This window comes from Rhipicephalus sanguineus, chromosome 6 (assembly GCF_013339695.2).
Source record: "Rhipicephalus sanguineus isolate Rsan-2018 chromosome 6, BIME_Rsan_1.4, whole genome shotgun sequence".
NCBI classification, from domain to species: Eukaryota; Metazoa; Arthropoda; class Arachnida; order Ixodida; family Ixodidae; genus Rhipicephalus; species Rhipicephalus sanguineus.
Genome location: NC_051181.1, coordinates 175495923 through 175515998, shown reverse-complemented (window position 1 = coordinate 175515998; position 20076 = coordinate 175495923). Strand labels below are relative to the sequence as shown.

The window sequence follows — 20076 nt, the reverse complement described above, 5'->3', positions numbered from 1 at the left end:
AACGGCCATGCACGTCCTCGTGTTTGGAATGCCGAATTGCGAAGAAAATTTAGTAACCAGACTTTTCATCATGCGGTAGTTGCCAGCAAGCACGGAACAGACTTTGCGAACAGTGCTGTAAATTACTTGATGTAACGGGAAATACGACTGCCAAGGACAAGCTTTATTGGAGGCTGCAAGAGTTGCTGGCGGTGGTATCGACGTGGTAGATATCAGGTCAATGGTGCAATCAGTGCCGCTAAACTGCAAACGAACGCCAAACGCTGCACACCAATCACAGCCTAAGATCACTGGCACACACAGGTTTGGGACGACAAGGAACCGATGTCTCGCTTTCTTCCCAAGCGCACACACATTCAAGTAGACTTCGCCTAGGCTAGGTAGAGCAGCTCCGTCAGCCAGGACGAGATGGGGTCGATCGACCTGTGCAGGGTTCACCGAAAATCTTCCAAACAAGAAACTTGACGTGAGAAAACTGAAGGCAGCCCCTGTGTCCACAAGTGCTTCAACACGCTGCGGCGGATCTCCAAGCTTCACCGGCAGAGTTGGCATCTCGGTGAAGGGGCCAAGTGAAAGGAGAGGGGCTTCAGTCATCATGCGGGGTCCTGCCCTCGGCGGCCCGCACTGTAGTTTCCCAAGGGACACTTTGCACGAGCAACCGAGTTTGGCAGTGACTTGGACATTCCAGGGCAGTTACGAGCAAAATGCCCAACGTCGTTGCAGTGGTAGCAGCGAAACATCGCTGTAGGCTCGTGTAGCCGAGCAGGAGAATTTCGGGCCCCGGAGGGCACGTCCGTGTAGGTTGGCCTCCGGTACGGACCTTCAGCTGCTTGCGAGCGTTCTTGTATCTCTGCCTCAAGATCGACGGCTAGAGCTGATGGTACGTCGATCGGACGAGCGAGGCGGACGAAGCGCTGGACGTTTCTGTTATTGATGGCGTCAACAAAGGCAGTTGTGGGCTTGGCAGCAACGCTTCGATGGCCAACGCTTACACGCCCCGCCTGTTTCTTGTGCAGATGGTCAACATGGCCTATCTCCTGGCCTGTTTTGCTGGTCCACCGTGTACTGCTGGCGAAAGTGTGGTGCTGCCGTCTTTGGAAATGCCACGCAGCGTCGACAGTCCCGCCACGGACCAGACCATTTCACAGTTCCCGGATTCCGCACCCTTCAACAGGCGTCACGACAACGCGACCAGCGTGATCGAGCCACCTTATCAACTTTTTGCGCACCGTCCAGCAGTTCGTGGCACCCAGCTGATTCTGACGTCACCGACCAGCGCTAAAAAGTCTTGCATCGACCACGTGCGCACTAGTGGGCTTGGCAGCAACGCTTCGATGGTCAACGCTTACACGCCCCGCCTGTTTCTTGTGCAGATGGTCAACGTGGCCTATCTCCTGGCCTGTTTTGCTGGTCCACCGTGTACTGCTGGCGAAAGTGTGGTGCTGCCGTCTTTGGAAATGCCACGCAGCGTCGACAGTCCCGCCACGGACCAGACCATTTCACAGTTCCCGGATTCCGCACCCTTCAACAGGCGTCACGACAACGCGACCAGCGTGATCGAGCCACCTTATCAACTTTTTGCGCACCGTCCAGCAGTTCGTGGCACCCAGCTGATTCTGACGTCACCGACCAGCGTTATAAAGTCTTGCATCGACCACGTGCGCACTAGTGGGCTTGGTAGCAACGCTTCGATGGCCAACGCTTACACGCCCCGCCTGTTTCTTGTGCAGGTAAACAATCGCTATTCCTTGTATGCATCGCGTACTCGTTATATGGCATTGATTGTGCTGCCGAGCCCCACTTGTGCGAAAATTGCCTATGAATGTGCATCTGTTGTCTTAGAACTATTGCTTTTAGCTGGCGACATTGAGGAAAATCCTGGTCCCCCTACCCGCTCGCCTGCTCCGGAAGCAACCTCCGATATTTTGCAAGCCTTGCGAGATCTCCAAACAGGTCAAGCTGCGCTATTAACCGAGATGAAGTGTCTCCGTACCAAACTGGCACAAAATGACGAAACTCTCGGTACTATCACTGAAAGACTTGGAAAAATTGAGACAGACTGCGCATCCCTCCTTTCCCTGAAGAACGACATTAAGGAAGTACAGGCAATCGCGACGCAGAACTCGCGTGAAATTGCCAGTCTTACAGCTAGAGTAGATGACTCTGAGGATCGCGCCCGCAGATCCAATCTTGTATTCTTTGGTCTCAAGGACAGCGCAAATGAAACATGGGCTCAGTCAGAACAATCAGCAATTGACGTATGCAGTGAAAACCTTGGCGTTCCGATAACACCAAAAGATATTGAAAGGGCTCACAGGATAGGCCGTTTCAACCCGACCAAGACCAGACCCATAATCGTACGCTTTGCAAATTGGAAAGACAAAGATCGTGTACTGTCATGCTCCAAAAACCTCAGAGGGTCCCCATACAGTATCAGCGAAGATTTCTCACCGGGCACACGCCTCGCACGAAAAAAATTGGCCGAGTTTGCCAAAGCAAAAAATAAACCGATAAAACTTCGTTACAACAAGCTAATCATCGATGGCGTCACGTATGTGTACGACGAAATCTCGGAAAGCGTCATCCCGCGACCATCATAGCTAACACCGAGTTCACGTCACAATCTGCAGTGTTCCGAGCACATTTCGGAATCACGGGGGCCGTGCACTCCCTTACGTTCTGCTACTAACACTTTTCCCGTTCAACTCATTTACACCAATATAAGAAGTCTCATACCTAAACGAGACCAAATACTTCACATAATAGAAACTACCGAATGCGATTTCGTCGTACTAACCGAAACTTGGTTGAATGAGTCAATTTCTGATGCTGAGTTGGCACTCTATTTTCCTGGTTTTGATGTCTTTCGTTGCGACCGTATCGGTAGGCGAGGAGGCGGTGTGCTCATAGCGGCTCACAGCAGGTTGTTATGTAACGTTATAGAAATTTCCAGTAGCTTAGAAGTACTGTTTGTATCCTGCAAAGCACTTTATCCTCCCGCCATTATCGGTGTGTGCTACCGCCCACCTGACGCAGACCGGTCGTTTGTTGGTGAATAACACGACGTTTTGAATTCACTTTATGGCACTCATCCCAATTTCCCAATTATACTTCTTGGAGACTTCAACTTTCCCGAAATATCCTGGTCTGATTTGTCGTTAACTTTGTCCAAATGTAGCGCGGAAAGTGATTTCGTTAATTCCTGCCTAACATTCGGACTTTCACAGCTCGTTTACACCCCTACGAGAAAAACTGCTCACTCATCAAGCATCCTCGACCTTTTACTAACATCGCACCCAGAAACTGTTTTATCCGTTTCGTACTTGGCTGGGCTAAGTGACCACGCTATAATAAATGCTACACTACAGTTTCACTCACCAAGATCAAAAAACGTTAAGAAAAAACTAACACTTTACGATAAAGGCAACTACGTGGCCATTAACGAGGAACTTGCAGCATTCTATTGCTGGTTTTGTGAAGACTTCTCACAACGCCCAGTCGAAACAAACTGGTGTCTTTTCAAAAACAAATTGCACGATCTCATTCGTACTTACATCCCTACCGTAACGGTAACAGAGCGTCCACAGACACCATGGTTTAGTGTGGCACTAAAGCGCTTAAAAAACAAAAAGAAGCGACATTACCGGTCCGCTAAGTTATCAAACACAGTACAAGCGTGGGAAAAGTACCGCGCCACTGAAAAACTGTTCGATTCGCTTGCCGCAAAATCCAAACGCAACTTCTTTGCTTCAACGTTACCGAACATGCTAAACACTAACCCCAAGCAGTTCTGGAAATTTATCAACCCAAGCGCGTCTAAAACGTTATCACTCTGTGACGAAAATGATCAACCCATTCCACTACATGATACGGCACGCGTGTTGAACAGCGTTTTTTGCTCGGTATTCACCGAAGAGCCTGATAGCGAATTGCCCTACTTGTCCCCGACTGAATATTCAGTAATGCAGGAAATCACCTTTGAGGCTGCTGGTATCGCTGCCTTAATCGACAACCTAAAGATGACATCATCAGCTGGCATAGACGGCATCAACACAAAAATACTAAAAAGTACAAAGGAAATCACCAGTGTCTTTCTCTCTTGCATATTTCAGCAATCACTTTCCACTAGTACCCTGCCACATGACTGGAAGGTGGGAAAGGTCATCCCAGTGCCCAAAAAAGGTAACCCAGCATCACCGAGAAACTATCGTCCCATCTCACTAACGAGTGTATGTTCCAAATTAATGGAGCACATTCTTCATTCACACATTGCAAAGTTTCTTAGCTCTGTTAATTTCTTTCATCCCAGTCAGCATGGCTTCCAGAAGGGCCTTTCCTGTGACACTCAACTGGCTCTCTTCATTAATGACATCAGTTCTAGCCTTGATACTAACACCCCCGTTGACGCGCTATTTTTGGACTTTGAAAAAGCTTTTGATAAAGTACCCCATAACCGCCTATTCCTAAAGCTCTCTCGCCTAAACCTTCATTATCTTGTGTTTCACTGGATACGTGATTTTCTGTCTAACCGTCAGCAGTTTGTCTACGCTAACGAACACTCTTCTTCTCTCACACCTGTTACATCCGGGGTTCCTCAGGGAACAGTCCTCGGACCCCTGCTCTTTCTCATATACATTAACGACCTTCCAACTAACATTTCTTCCGGGATTCGATTGTTTGCAGACGACTGCGTGCTATACCGCCCTATTAACAATAATAACGATGTTTTATCCCTACAATCTGACCTCAGTCAAATTGAAGATTGGTGCCGCAAGTGGCTCATGTCATTAAACGCATCAAAAACCTCCCTTCTTACTTTTCATCGAAAGAAGTCATACCCTGCTCGCGATTATATAATAAGTGGCTCTTTAATATCCGCTGTTAACACCTACAAGTATTTAGGAATTAATCTCGCTACTGACCTATCATGGCACACCCACATAACCAGCATAACAAATTCTGCTAATCGCGTTCTTGGTTCCCTGCGACGTAATATCCGATTAGCACCCTCCTCAGTCAAACTTCTAACCTACTGCTCCTTAGTAAGACCGAAGCTCGAATATGCAAGTGCCCTGTGGGACCCATACCAACATAATCACATTACCATGCTTGAATCAGTACAGAACCGTGCCCTGCGTTTCATTTTTTCGGACTATTCCTACAACTCTAGCTCATCGAAACTCAAATCCCAAGCCAACCTTCCCAGCCTTATATCACGCCGTCGAGTCGCTCGCCTTTCTCTCTTTCAAAAGTTCTTCCACAAGCCACCCCAAGCCGATCTCATTTCTCCCGCACATCGCCACTCAAGCCGGATCAACCACGAAAAGACCGTATACCCCCCTCGAGCTCACACTGTCTCCCATGCCTCCTCATTCTTCAACCAGACATCAAGGGACTGGAATGACCTTCCCACCAAGGCAGTGCTTCATTCCGACCCAGCCATCTTCAAACGCATCATAGAAGAACTGTTTTTGTAGATATGCCCACACCTCATGTAAAACCCCTTCCTTTAGGGGCCTTTGAGGTATCATAAATAAATAAATAAATAAATTAGCAGCAATAAGGTCCATGGTTGCGGTAGGGCAACCCGACAAGGCCTTCCGGGACAAGCTATCGATGTGAGCAGCGAGTTCTTGAAGGTCTCGCCGACCCTGCCGGACGTGTTTCAGTTGTGTGAGGTAGAGCTGAAGAAGATGACGGTCACCAAATCGGCTTTCGAGCGCCGACACCAGTGCTTCATAGTTCGAGCGGATGTCTTGGGGAATGTACTCGAGGTATTCAGCCGCGGCGTCACGGAGTTGCAGAACGAGCACCTGGGCTTTGTCTTGAACTGTCCAGCCGTTTAGGGTAGCAATAGACTCGAACTGCACCAGAAATGCTGCCCACGATGTGGTACCATCAAAGGTAGGTGGTAGAAGGTGTGCTCCAAAAAACCGAGACTGAGCTCGACCGATGTTGTTTTGTTCGACCGGTGTAGACACGCGTTGCTGACGGTTAGACTGTGCCTCGATGACAGAGACCCGTGCAGCCAGGTCTGCGACGACGTCATCTGCCGTGGAGGTACGCTGGGCAAGCGCGGTCTCAAGAGATAGCAGGCGAGTAGCAAAGCGAGTCTCGAAATCTTGCATGAGGGCTCTTCTGTCGGCCTCACCTTGTAAAGCCAGGGCTTGCAGGCAATCTGCCATAGGTAGACTGGGTCCGGTGCTTGACTGTGGAGGGTGAGTTGGTGCGCCCTGGACATCAAACTCCGACGGAAGAGGCTGACGGGGTGCGGGTGGCGGGGTGTTTGATGAGACGGGGGCTCCCGCGGCCTCTGCCAAGCTTCCCTCCGTAGTCGGGACAGCAGGTCCCACGGCCGGCGACGACGTATCGTCCTCCATAGGGTTCATCGCTGAACCAGCGACTATTGATGTCGCAGCGGAAGCCTTGCTCCGTGTAAGCATGGGTTACCGTTGTCACCGCTGCCACCAAATGTAACGTACAAGAGCAACTCAGACAAACATAATCAAACACAACTCCATCCTTTTCGTTCTCTTCCACTAGACCCTCCTATACGCGCCAGTCACTTCGTTGGTTTGATCCACTACAATATCGTGTGAACAAAACGAGCTGAGAAGCGAGCGGCGTGCCGGCGACGCAGAGACCAGGAATCACGTTGTCGAAAACCACGAGATGGCAGGCGTTAGTTTCTACTTCGTCCCTGTGGCGTCCTTCTAAGCACACCGCTCTAGGGCGCCTCGATACGTACGAAGGAACACTGCCATCGAGGCGCGCTGCACCGCACGGTCTCCCAAATGCATGCGAGAAAGTCCATTTCCGTGAGCAAAATCCAAAAGGTCGCTTGAGCTTCGCTTTCAAGAGTAGAACACGCGATAGCGTAACCGGACCGTGTTCGTATCGCCTTCCCAATCGCCAGCCTAGCTTCGCTTCTCGGTGGAGACCTAAACCGTGCCGCAAGGAAAGCCAAAGTGCGGACGCCCTCCGGCTCCAGTATCCATCCATGCGGCGCGACGAAGCACGGCCACTCGGCGGGGCGATGCCGTTTAAGAGCGCGCCCGTGGGACCTTTGCGCCATCTCGCTGTTGATAGTCCAGCCGCTGAAGAACCTCCGAGATGTGCGTACCACTAACGCTAAATTGTGTATATCAGGGGTCCGCAACCTGTGTTCCCCGGGGCTGTATTATGCATGCGGCCCCCGGCACGGCGTCAAAACATACCCCCCCCCCTCCCCAATAGCCAGCCGATGAACACCTTCACAATTGTTGCGTCTGTTGGTGAGCAACCTTAACGTGGAGTTGGTTAAGAATGTTCAGAACCAAAAGTCGCATTGAAAGAGTTGGAGCTTTTCTTTTTTCCTGCCACCTATGTTTATAAATTGCAATGTTGTGAGACGCGTGTTGAAAATAACCGTAATTTCTATTCCAGTTTTGTGCATCATTTTGATTTTTTCTGTTTGCCTACAAAACACCCCTCCCTCCCCCCTCCCCCATTTCGATTTGCCGTGTGGCCCGCCGTGCCGGCTTCATGCAACTCGGCCCTCTGCCTCAAAAGGTTGCCGATCCCTGGTGTATATAAATAGCTCGCAGTTAGTACGCTACAGGATGTATGCGTGGTGGCCGAGCGGCTAGGCGCATCGCGCCACGGAGCGAGGGGTCGCAGGTTCGAATCCCCGGTCCCACTCTAATTGAAGGTTCTTTATCATTTGCATCTACCTCGAATTTTCGTTTACGGACAACCCTGTTTTTTCGCACACAACCAAAGACGCCTCCACCGACTCCGAGCCGGACATCGGACTTTCTGCGAAACGAGCTCTTTAACGCTATCGCGTTAAGCTTTCTGAGGGAAAGCCAACTCCTCGGGGAGTTTCGCACAGCCCGATGTTCGAAATATCAAGTGTACCGGCTGTTTTTGTTCGATGTAGCCATAGATCTTCCTATGCATTGACGTTAAAGCATTGCCGTTATCGAATTTAGTTCAATATAAAGGATAATTTGATTTACCCGAGTTCGATATAGTCGGATTCGACTGTAGTTCCGTCTTGAAAACGTTACGAGTAGTCGGTTAATACGCTGCAAAGTTGCTTTTGGCAGTGCGCATTGGTGTTGGTTCTTCATGTGATTTCTGAGTTGAATTCGTTTCTCTGCCGCCAGGACGTTGTTCGCCCTGTCCATGTCTCTGACGGCGTTGTTGCTCGTGGCCGAGAACCAGGAAGGAATCCGTGGACGCTGCATCGTAGCTGGTACGCCACCGTCGCCAGTTAGTCGAACGAGCTTAATTTTTAAAAAGACAGGGCGTGTAAACACGGACACAAGAAAGAAGTCAGGACACCACAAACGCCGACTAATAACTGAAGAGACGCACAACGGCGGAAAAGAAAGAAGGCACGAAAACTTATCTGCGCATGTCCATGCAACAGCCGAACCTATCAATCCGGCACGCGTGGCGGTCTACGTGGAAGATAACAGTTAAGGCATTTCATTTCATCTTTATGCAAGTTAATCGACGGTTGGCTCAGACCGCCACGCGTGCCGATTGATAGGTTCGCCTGTTGCATGGGCATGCGCAGATAAGTTTTCGTGCCTTCTTTCTTTTCAGCCGTTGTGCGTCTCTTCAGTTGTTAGTCGGCGTTTGTGGTGTCCTGACTTCTTTCTGGTGTCCGTGTTTGCACGCCCTGTCTTTTTAAAATGAATACTTACCAACTAGCTCAGCTCTCTGTTATTCTGAGCTTAATTTATCTCTCATGCCTACTGGCAACCTTCACAAGCACTATCAGTAATTTGTCAAAGTTTACATGCAAAATTATCGCTAATGCTCTTCAACCGCTCCGTGTACTCGTCGTAAAGGGCCCCAAACCACCCAGAGGTCCAAATTTAGTTGTGGTGTAACAGTTGTGCACCAGTCTACAACGAACACGTAGCCGTGAGAATTTTTCGAAATGGTGCCGTAATAGCGAAGTTCGCGTGCTTGATTATCGAAACGCAGCGATCGCCCGTTTCATTCTTTCCTTCGCTACCCTCCGCTCGTCGATTGGTCTCCCAAAGCCGCTTTGCCCTCCTCGCCGAGTGCCCCTGACAATCTCACGTGACATACCGTCATCGCTGACGCGCTCTCCGAAACAGCGTGCACTTCTGGTTGCCGCGACTCCGTGAACTCCGTGCTCCTCAGGTAACCGCTGTTGTTGCCGTGCCGACCCGTGCTCCCTACGAACTCTGGTAGTAGCAGCGGCGACGTATACACGTCATCTAATCAACTTGTCTGGAATTTTGCAGAGGTTGTTGCTTCATCCTATACCTGACTGCGACTGCTATGTGCATCCCGCCATCTGCCTGACGATGCTGTAACTACGGCTTATCGCTTCTGTCTTGGGGGCGGTGTTTTCACCGTACAGCTGGTTTCACTCTGGCAGTAGCAGCGGCGACGCACACACGTCATCTAATCAATTTGTCTGGATTTTTGCAGAGGCTGTTGCCTCATCTTATACCTGTAAGGACCCCTGGACTGGGCTAATTTCGAAGTATACAAGATTTTTGACCAACTCACCACTGCTGCTTTTTGGCTTTACCAGGACTGCGACTGCTTAGGGGGCATACATGACCGGCCGGTCATGTAGGCTCCCTACGACTGCTATGTGCATCCCGCCATCTGCCTGAGGCTGCTGTAACTACGGCTTATCGCTTCTGTCTTGGGGGAGGTGTTTTCACCGTACAGCTGGTTTCACCCTGGCAGTAGCAGCGGCGACGTACACGCGTCATCTAATCAACTTGTCTAGAGTACGTTGTGCTCTTGCACAGTTCATTTCCTATCGCCGCTGTTGCTGCCGCGAGTGTCCCAGTGCATCGTATATGAGTCAGTGTTACCACTAGGCTAGGGCGCTTTCAAATGCTGGAAGCTTGTGCGATGTAACGAAGTCTCTTGCTGATAAGCAGCGAGGTACTATTAAGGAAGTCGCTAAGGTTTTGATTGACCTGTCATCTAAGCTTGAGGCGTTTGCGGCGGACATAAGATGAGACGCTAGCGGGGTTGCGGGCTCAAATGCAGAAATTCACCGCGAAATTGCAACCATCCGTGACTCCATTGGCTTTATAAACGAAGGCAGTGAGTTCGCGACGTTTTCCGTCGCGAACTCACTGCGGTCGCGGCTGAGAATTAACGATGTAAACAAGAAAATGAGCAACTAAAAAGTGAGTTGAAAGAGGCAAAAAGAAAAATAGTAGAGACGAAACAGTACGGTAGAAACATGAACCTGGAAGTGAAGGGGCTGCCTTTGGTCTCTAATGAAGATATGAAAAAAAAGTGTGGGACAGATTGCCACGTGTCTCAGTACAAGTATAACTGAAAATGACATGGATGTTGCACATCGTGTTCCTTATAAGAACAAACCAAAAGTCATCATAATGTTCACGACTCGGTCTGCTCGAGACAGATTTATCTCTGCAGCACGACACGTCCGGCTCAACACTGGCACTTTGGGCTTTGAGACGAACAGCCCTGTTTATATGAACGAGCACCTGTGCGCTGAGAATAAGCGACTGTTGGGCAAAGCTCGACAACTGAGGCGTGAAAAAGAATGGAAGTTTGTTTGAATGTCGCAGGGGAAGATCCTCACGCGCAAATCCGAGCAATCGCCTGTCCTACATAGTGCCTGTGATGCTGACCTGGACAGAAGGAAAGAAGATGCCTGTTTAAGGGCTCGTTTCTCTTTATTAGACACAGTATTAATGAGAACTAACAGACAATAACGCCAAGGAACGCCTTGGCGTTGTTGTCTGTTAGTTCTCATTAATATTGTGACCTGGGCAGAGGTACTTAAGTGCCCTGTACTCCTGATTGAGCTCACGCTTTTTGTGCCCACTGATAAAATGGGGCCAAGGCATACACATTTTTGTGGTTCTTCTTGGTTCCTGTGACATTTCACTGGATAATAAAAGGCATGTTTATTCGGAAAGCTAATTACATTTACCGATATTTTGTGGATTTGAGCTTAGCTTTCATTCCTGATCTACATGCACTGCACTCTGCCCGACTAAACGAAGCTCGGGTACTATTCATCAAGTTCGCCTTTTTCAACAGTACCGTTTATTTACGCCTTATAGCCTGTACCGCACCATTGTTACGTTTACGTATTCATCCCTGTGATAGTGTTGCTCATGGGGGCACCAGGCATAAATAGCTCTACTTTGTAACATTTTCGTCAAAAATTGGTTTTTTACATATAGTTTTATTAACCTTTATGTTCATGCCGCTGTTCCTTTGCTTTTTTTTTTTGGAATGTTCATTTTTGGCTCTTATTGAACAATCGGCTTCAAAATGGCTGTGAAGTGTAGCCGTCCCTGTGAATTAACCGCAATTCTGGCGGATATGTGTGTATCGACTCTAAGAGGGCGAGTTTTGCAGTTTTCTTGATGAATTTGGGTTCAAGTTTTTGCAGGAGGATCGAAAGGTAGGCCAGTTGGTAATTCATTCTCTTCGTTCAGCGAACTGGGAGCGCAGAAAAAACACAAAGGACGAAACGAGGAACCACATAAGACGAGCGCTCGTCTTATGTGGTTCCTCGCTTCGTCCTTTGTGTTTTTTTTTCTGTGCTCCCAGTTCGCTGAACGAAGAGAATCAAAGTTTTTCGTCATTATGCTAAGTGAAACTTGGTGCTCCAGTGATGCCGATGTTGTGGATACAGATGGGTATAATGTGGTTCACATGAACACGTATGCATATATGTTGAAGCTAGTATCAGCTATGAGTATGTTGATGATTGCTCTCGAAGCTGCGAAGATTTTGAAGTCATGTGCTTGAAATCTGAAAAAATTCTGATTACTGTTGTCTACAGACCACCTCACGGCAGCATCAATAGTTTTTTCCACTTCTTAGACGAATACTTTAGGTTCGTAAATGAAAACACAATTCTATGGTAATGCTTGGAGGGGATCTGAACATCGACATGCTCACAACCTCAAACAAACAAACCGACTTTTCCTACCTGCTTCTTTCGTACAGCCTCTCGAATGTTATAGCTACCCCAACTCGCGTAACAGCCACTACAGCTACTTTAATAGATTTATTTATAACAAATACTGCTCATATACTACATCATGGTACGATTAGTATTACGATTAGTGATCATTTGCCAATATATCTAATTACTAGTGTACAAGCTAAACAAAAACATTCCGTGGAAAGAGATATTTACTTTCAAGACATCAATCCGTGATCCGTATCTTGCTTTCGTGAAGAAATAAGCTTGCTAAGCTCGAATGACATTATGTCTTGTTCTTCACCTGAAAAGGCCTATGACCATCTTTGTGGAACAGCGCTCACGAGACGACGACGAAGTAAAAGAAGGCACATTGGCCAAAGCGGAAGATGCGTTAACGTTCGTCTTCGTGAACACGAACGATCATTGACAGAAACAAAGCCATTTTCTCTCGCCGCTCATTGCCACGAATGCGGCTGCGCACCCTTCTTCTGTGACACAATGATTTTATCGCATCATAAAGAACAGGTAGCAAGGGAAGTGATCGAGGCCTTCCACATTAGAAGAAAAGGAGATATGTGTGTTAGCATGCCATCGATTTCGCTGAGTGACTCAGAATTTTCATACCTTTGCAGCACCTGCAGAGTATGATACCTGCTTTGTTTGCTTTTACTTGCCTGAGACTTGTTTGGGTCTTTTTCGCTTTTGGTGTTTTTTAGTTGTTGTTTTGTTGTTGCACATCACCTATATATATGCGTGTCTTTCCTAATAAACTTTAGTTGCGAGTCAGCGCCTGTCCTGTGCCTTCTTTTACTTCGTCGTCGTCTCGTGAGCGCTGTTCCACAAAGATGAACGCATACCAACTCGCTCAAGCTTCCATTCTTATGAGGCCTATTACCACTTTATTGATACCTTGTGCTCAGTATATCGGAAACATTTTCCTTATAAGCAAGGAAAAAAACCAAAACAAGCTCGTAAACCATGGATTTCCTTTTAGCTAATCCAAATCATAAAGAAAAAGAATGCATTGTGCCATTTATATGTGTGTACTTGTGACCCTGGCGTGTTGAAAGTGTTTTAAAAACATTCAGTAATAACTTGACTAAGTTGATAAAACAAGCCAAGCGTGACTATTACTACTCCATGTTTGATCGCATTGTGGATGTAAAGCAGATGTGGAATAAGCTGAATTCTGTCCTGTCACGATCGCGGCCCGCCTCTACTGCTAATGAGCTTAAAGTAGAAAGCGAGAGCTTTAAAGATGAAGACCTAGCAAATAAATTCAATGAATATTTTAAATTCGAAGTATTTCTTAGCGAACCTCTGGCACTTTGAGCGTTTCTATCTACGTATCTATCTATCTAGCCGCCTACGTCCTCTCATGATCACCTCCTTAACTAGGTGTAGACCAAAATTGGCATGGGATGGTAAGAGGATTTGAGGAATATGACTGTCGGGTCGTGACATGAATAACTTGAAAATCCTGTCGCGTACGTCGTCAAACCCTTTCCTCCAGACACGTGTGGCACATACCTGTTTACCACGGGCCGCGGTGTGCGGATATGCGCCACAGGTGATTTACAGTTTACCTACCCAGGAACGGCGGGAACAGACATTGGTAATATAAATGCGAGAGCGTTAAGGGAAACTTGGACATCGGCAGCATTGACCCGTCAAATGGAAAGAATAAAAATTAGGATCCCAGCAGGAATCGAACCCAAGCATTCTGCGTGGCAATCAGGTATTCTACCACAGAGCCACGCCTGGTCTGGAAATTGGTTTGGAAGAACAGCCTACGCAGGCGTAATATCGGTAATCTAATTTTACAAGAAAGGAATAAGCACTACATATATGTACTCCTACGATACAGGTGTCATATCAGATTAACGTCTGTGGTTCCAGTGTTGGCTCCGCTTTTATAGCAGTCTAATAAACATTACATTTGTATTCCTGTGGTCCAGCAAGCTATATTGAAGCATTGCTCGACCCCGGAGGAATACATTCACAAAAGTTACGTATGATATTCACATGATTGCACCATAAAGTGCACTCTTTCGGTAATGCTGACGTATGTATACTCTAACATGAGGGCTGACGTTACGTCGCACCATAAGTTACCCTTCAAACACCAGTGTTGTCGACGTGCCTGGTAAGCCCACGATCTGCACACAGCTACTACATTTACAAAAACACGTCGATCCACCAAGCAACGCTTGGCTCAAAGCCATAAAACACAGCATAGAAGTACTCACTCACTGCTTCGCATGAACCCGATTCCCACAATGTGTGGGATCTGCCGAATTTTTCTATCATTGGCTGAAAGCACTCATGATCAAGATGCGTTGATGTATTTACACAGCCCCCTTACACATTCTTTGTATCTGTATGAAACTGACGATAATGAAATTCTAAACGTGTTCAAAAAATTCAGCTGAAGCAAAAGTGAGGCTGTGAATGGGCTAAAGACTGCACGAATCCTTCATGTCATTGACCTAATCACACCTTGTCTCACTCACATTTACAACATGGCATTAGCGTCTGGCATTTTTCCTCAACAGATGAAAGTTGCAAGGGTAACTGTGGCGCACAAATGTGGTGAAAGAGGCAATTATAGACCGCGGTTCGTCCTTTGTTTTCTAAAGGTTTAGAAAAAATTATCCTCCTCAGAAATAGTTCTTTCTTTGACAAGCATTCTGTAATAACGTCGTCACAACGTGGGTTCAGATCAGGCTGTTCGACTGAAACTGCTCTTCTTAAACTAAAAGAAATAATTTTGAACAAATATTGAGGCTAGAAAACTAACACGGGGAGTATTTTTAGATTTCTCAAAAGCTTGCAACAGAATAAATCATGCAACCTTATTAGGTAAATTAAATTGTTACGGCATTCACGGAATTGTTTCAGATTTAATTAGAAGTTACATAACAGATAGAAAACAATGCATAGCGATAAATAGACATCACTCTTCGTTTAAACCTATTAGACATGGTGTGCCTTAGGGCCGCATACTGGGCTCACTTTTATTTGTTATATATATAAATGATATTGTGAATGAATGTGAATGTGAACCAACCAATCATCTCGCTTAAACCGACACACCGAACATTGGGCAGTTCCGCGACCACGCACAAACTATGGTCTTCAAACACTTTCCTACTGCCTTCCCTCCACACTAAATAAATATAGACTATGCGATGAAAACATACGTTATGTTCCTAAAAACGCATTGCTTCAACTAATATTATGAATGTCAACCTTGCTTTTTTGTTTCTTGAAAATGTGTTTTTCTTGCTGATTTTTATCACTTTGCTTTGTGTATTTCTATTTTAATATTGCGACAAGTGGGAATTCTTGTCATGTTTCTGCTGTTATTGTACGGGGAGCTGGGTCCAGTGAAGCTGCCTCTACGCAGCTTTTATCCCACCATCCTTGCTGTTTATACATGTTTTGTAACTATGTGGCAATAAACTTCGAATCTGAATCGATCCTGTGTTGCACGCGTGCCTTCAAGGAATCGGCAACATGATGGACCCGTACGGCGACACGGCGTGGCAGAGAACCTCCTTTCGAGATGAGGAGCCAAGCACCGCACACTGATGCACGAAAGTCATCACAAAACACTGCCGGATTCAGTTCGCGCAGCTTATCAGACCGCTAGGCGTGACTTTGTTGTTACATTAGCGATTTGGCAGTTGCATTACGGGCCGCAGTTGCCGATTCGCAATCGCGCACACGCGGGCAGCACAACGAAGAACAGCAAGGAGTGCGGGAAGCTGCTTGCAGACTAACCGGAAGTCGTAGGTTCTTGTTCGACCAATCGCAGCATCGCTTGCAGAGAGCATCACAGATTCAACTTGTTAGCGTCGCAGACGTCACTGGAGAGGCCAGAAAGGCCCAGAGAGGAGAAGGGATTGTTTCTTGGAATTTGTGGCGCGCCCGCGGCTTGTAGCGTTGCCACGTGTGGCATCGTTGACTGTGACAACATTCTGCACACGATGCGCGTGTTCACTTGAAATGTCTGAAAAAATATCGGAGGTGGTTTAGGGTCCCCTTAAACGACGGGGCCGTGCGAAGGTATACGCAACGTCATACCTACCTTGGTACCTGGGTGTTTTCGTCACCTCTATATATTCTCGCATAAATTTTTGTGACACTGAGAGGAAACGCGCGTGTGACAGCGATCCGGGAAAATGAAATATAGTACAGAAACTGGGCAAAGGATCATACAGTGCGTAGCATTCGGATGGCGTAAGCACGCAGAAGTTAGGAGGCAAACCTGCGTCCCGATGCGTCGGTAACTCAGTTGTGCATCTTCTTTGTTAGTCGGCCATGTGCTTTGGGTGCGCAGGCGTGACGCCGGTGGAGGTTATCACAAGCCACGCGGTGGTGCAGATGTCCATGGCGTACATGCAGACGGTACTCATGCTGGTGGTGTTCGTCAGCGTCTTCGACACTCCGGTGCGCGGAAGCCTTGGCGCCGCCTTCTTCATACCCGTGCTCATGGCGCTCTGCGGCATGAACTTCGGTACGATATGCAGAATTCCGTGGGTTAACACAGGAAAAGGGTTTATATTCCGAAGGGACATAGTCACGCAGCGCGATTAGCTTCAGTCATTGGGCTCAATAGTGGGGCACCTGTTTAAGGTGTACAGTACGATCCACTCTTGAGTCACGCAAACGAGTAGCTTCAATAAGTACGTTCAATACTGGTACAGCTTCCAATGTGTACAATCCGGCCCACTGTTTAAGGGAACGCTCAGCCGCTAGTACAAGCAGCATAACCGCACAATTTTTTGGGGCAGTTACAGAGACTGAAATAATTTATTAGGCACACATTTACACATTAGGAACTCTATTCCGGCCCTTGCGTCATACCTCCTACGACGATCCGTGGCATAAACCGAACGGTGCGTTTTTTCAACAATGACCGGACTCTGCATAAGCACAACGGTGCACATTGTGAGATGTGCATAAGCATAGGGACAGTATATACGTTACCTTATGTTCCATTTACGTGACAACTTGAACGTAGACAGGTTAACGGCAATTGGAACGTCACGTGATTTTCAACTATACTCCTCTATTATCTTGTGCATATCTGTTGCCAATCCTACACGTGTCACTTTAGGCAGAAAACCTTATTTATCACAAAAATCGTGTGTTGGCCAACACTGTACCGGGCACTACGTTGTTGCAGATATTGTAGTCATCATCTCACTACCTACAGTGCGTAGCATTCGGATTGTAAATATAATTTCCAGGGCCTTATAACATATACATTAGTCATGTGAATTATCATATTAGTTGGAATTCTGTATACGAATGCTGTAGCGCATACGAGGCGTATGACAGATTGTGCGTAATTTCTGACCGCCGCCTGCGAGTCACTTAGTATATATCTGCAACCGGGGCAAACGATGGCTAGGGCGATCGCCACTTCTTCCGCTACCTCAGGGTTTTTGCCGCGTACGCTACACGTGCTGACCAAATGTTTGTACGTGGCGTTTTTTTTTAACACGAAAGTGTTTTGGGCCGGGGTCCACCAAGATTTTCATGACGTCACGAAAATTTTGCATAATGGAGTCGCCTTCTTACTCTTTTGCTGACGTATTTCCGTGACGGAAATACGTCAGCAAAATGAACGCCATCAAATGGCAGGGAAAAAATACTATAAGAACGAATTCCATTGACAGGAGTCGGACCCATGACCTCTCGGTCCTCGACGATGGCTGGCGGGCGTTTGGCCAATGAGCTACCGCCAAACACATAACGGAGGCTACATGAACGCGCCTCACATCAGGCGGTGCTACATCTGCCAAACAACAATAGACGTTATACAAGCTCTGATATACCAATGCACTAAAGCAGTCAACTACTTCTGTGACGACACGTTTCACTTTCGTGTTATGCCGATTCCTATAACAGAGGGATCAACCATCTTTTTTTCTGAAAGAGCCAAATGCACTTTAACTGAAACTGAGAAAAACACATTTTTTACCTACTGCCAGTATGGTCGGGCCTGCTCCAACCATGTTTTGCCAGTGTGTTCATGTCCCTTAAATACCTGAAATCTCTATTGTGGCTAAAATCTGTATAGCCCACTATCGTCGGCATTCAGGAGTAAACTTTGTATTTGGCTCTTATAGATTGGAACATTTCAGGCTTTAATTGGCTCGTAAAATAAATCTAAAACGATTCGAATGTACGGTATAGCAATATGTTGCGATAAAAATAACATGTCCTCGTCGCATGGGCGTAATGGCGATGACTAGACTTGAAGAGCGAGTGGTCCTTCGTGGCAAAAGGCGCACTACTCTGGACTGTCGGCAGCGCTTTCTTGTTCTTGGCATCTATTGGCGGCCTGGAAAAGTGCTCCAGCTCTTCTTATTCTTCTTCCGAGCTCTTTCTGTGCCGTGCTGTTTCGGATCACTTATTCTTCAAGGAATAGATTGGTGCCCAATATCTTGATTTTATATGTCTTTTGTTTCAAATATGCCCTCTTGGAGCGAAAGAAGGACATGATACTGTTGAGCTAAACTCGAAAAGGAACACTACGAGGCAAAAAGAAGAAAGAAAGTCGCCCTCTTACTCTTTATATTCGAGTTTTGCCTTACAACATCATGTGCTTCAGGAAGTGCCAACTCGCCCTAAAAAACTGATTGTGGCACGTAAACACGATAGCAAAGCAACGAGGACACAAATGTAACAGATTGGAGGAGACCATGTTGGGTGTTTTGGTCACGATTGTTGACGCAGTGCTGGTTTAATGAATGTGGCTCAGTTTGATTGAAACAGATGCAGCATTTATCTCATCTTTGATTAAAAACTGCCTTATTGATTTCACGCTACAATCAGGAATTTCCCCATTTTGATTCCAACTGTTTCAGAAGTTACCGATACTTAGGCACGCTTTACGCTCCCGTGAAATTTAACACAGTTTGGGTTTCTGCATATCGTTCTTTTTGAAAAGAACGCCACAATTATAGCCGTGCTCACGATGCCAGCAAGCCATCACCGCTTTCATAAATACCCGCGACGCCTTGTCACTCATCCCGCAACGGCATAATGGAGAAATATGCTAAAGGGAAAGGTCGGTCCGTGTCATATATGCTGTATGCATGCTACCAGTGGTTGAGAAAATTGGTAAAATTAGTCTACGACATATTTGTGGCTTCCTTCCTGTTGCATTCTACATTACTCTATTATTATTTCCATTTATTCTGAGTACTAAATGCGTTATTTTATCCCCATGTGCCCTAGCATCGTACGGAATGGTTCGAAAAGTTCTATTCCACACGGGTGATGATAATGAGGACGACAACGACACCTCCACTACACCTGCAGTTAGTGAGCTGGCTCTCGTGTGTCCCTTATATTCACTTCCTCGGCTTTGAAGCGATATACCAAATGTCCCATGACTGCAGGGTTCCTGACTTCGTCGATGTCCAAGGACGAGGCGACGGCCCTGCTGCTATCGATGGCCGCCCTCTATCTGGCACTGCTCATGGGAGGTGAGTCCTTCCACTCTACACTAGCTCCTTGCGACTTCTGTGTGTCTCATGGCTACCGGTATATATAGTGTAGTGAAGAGTACGAGACGCCGACGAAGCAGCCAAGAAAGCAAGCCACATCGTGAGTGGTAGCCACGCGACCCGAGCTTGCGCTTGCTTGGATTTTGGACCCTCGACGTTCCTCGACGTTCCTCATCGTTCCTTCACGTTTGTACGTGAATAAACCACGTGACATTTGGTGGAGGTGCGTGGGTTTCCCCTACGACCCTGGATCTTCGCTCCCGTAAGCTTCCCCCCCTTCGTGATACCAACATGGCCACCGAGACTCCTTCCCAGCCTGGCCCTTCGGCTGTCCACGTCACTTGTGGCGCCGTGTATCCTCAGCGGGACCCCCCCATCTTCTCGGGCTCCGGTGAATCGGACGTGGACGAGTGGCTGTCGAGGTATGACAAAGTCGGCGCCAGCAACAGATGGGACGATTCAATGAAGCTTGGGTATGTGCAATTCTACCTTGCCGACATAGCCCAACTGTGGTATCACAACCACGAGGCCGAGCTTCCATCTTGGTCAGCTTTCAAGACTGCTATCAAGGACGTC

At 47.3% G+C, this 20076-nt stretch overlaps 1 protein-coding gene across 1 annotated transcript in view; it reads left to right on the top strand.

Annotated features, from left to right (window-relative positions):
* The first annotated feature begins 6441 nt into the window (after nt 1-6441).
* LOC119395548 (ABC transporter G family member 23-like) overlaps nt 6442-20076 on the top strand; it is a 31939-nt gene continuing 18304 nt past the window's right edge. Inside the window, exons 1-4 of the mRNA XM_037662528.2 lie at nt 6442-6473; nt 8151-8239; nt 16317-16493; nt 19393-19479. Of these exons, the coding sequence (XP_037518456.2) occupies nt 6442-6473; nt 8151-8239; nt 16317-16493; nt 19393-19479 (385 nt within the window). The remainder of the gene's footprint in view (nt 6474-8150; nt 8240-16316; nt 16494-19392; nt 19480-20076) is intronic.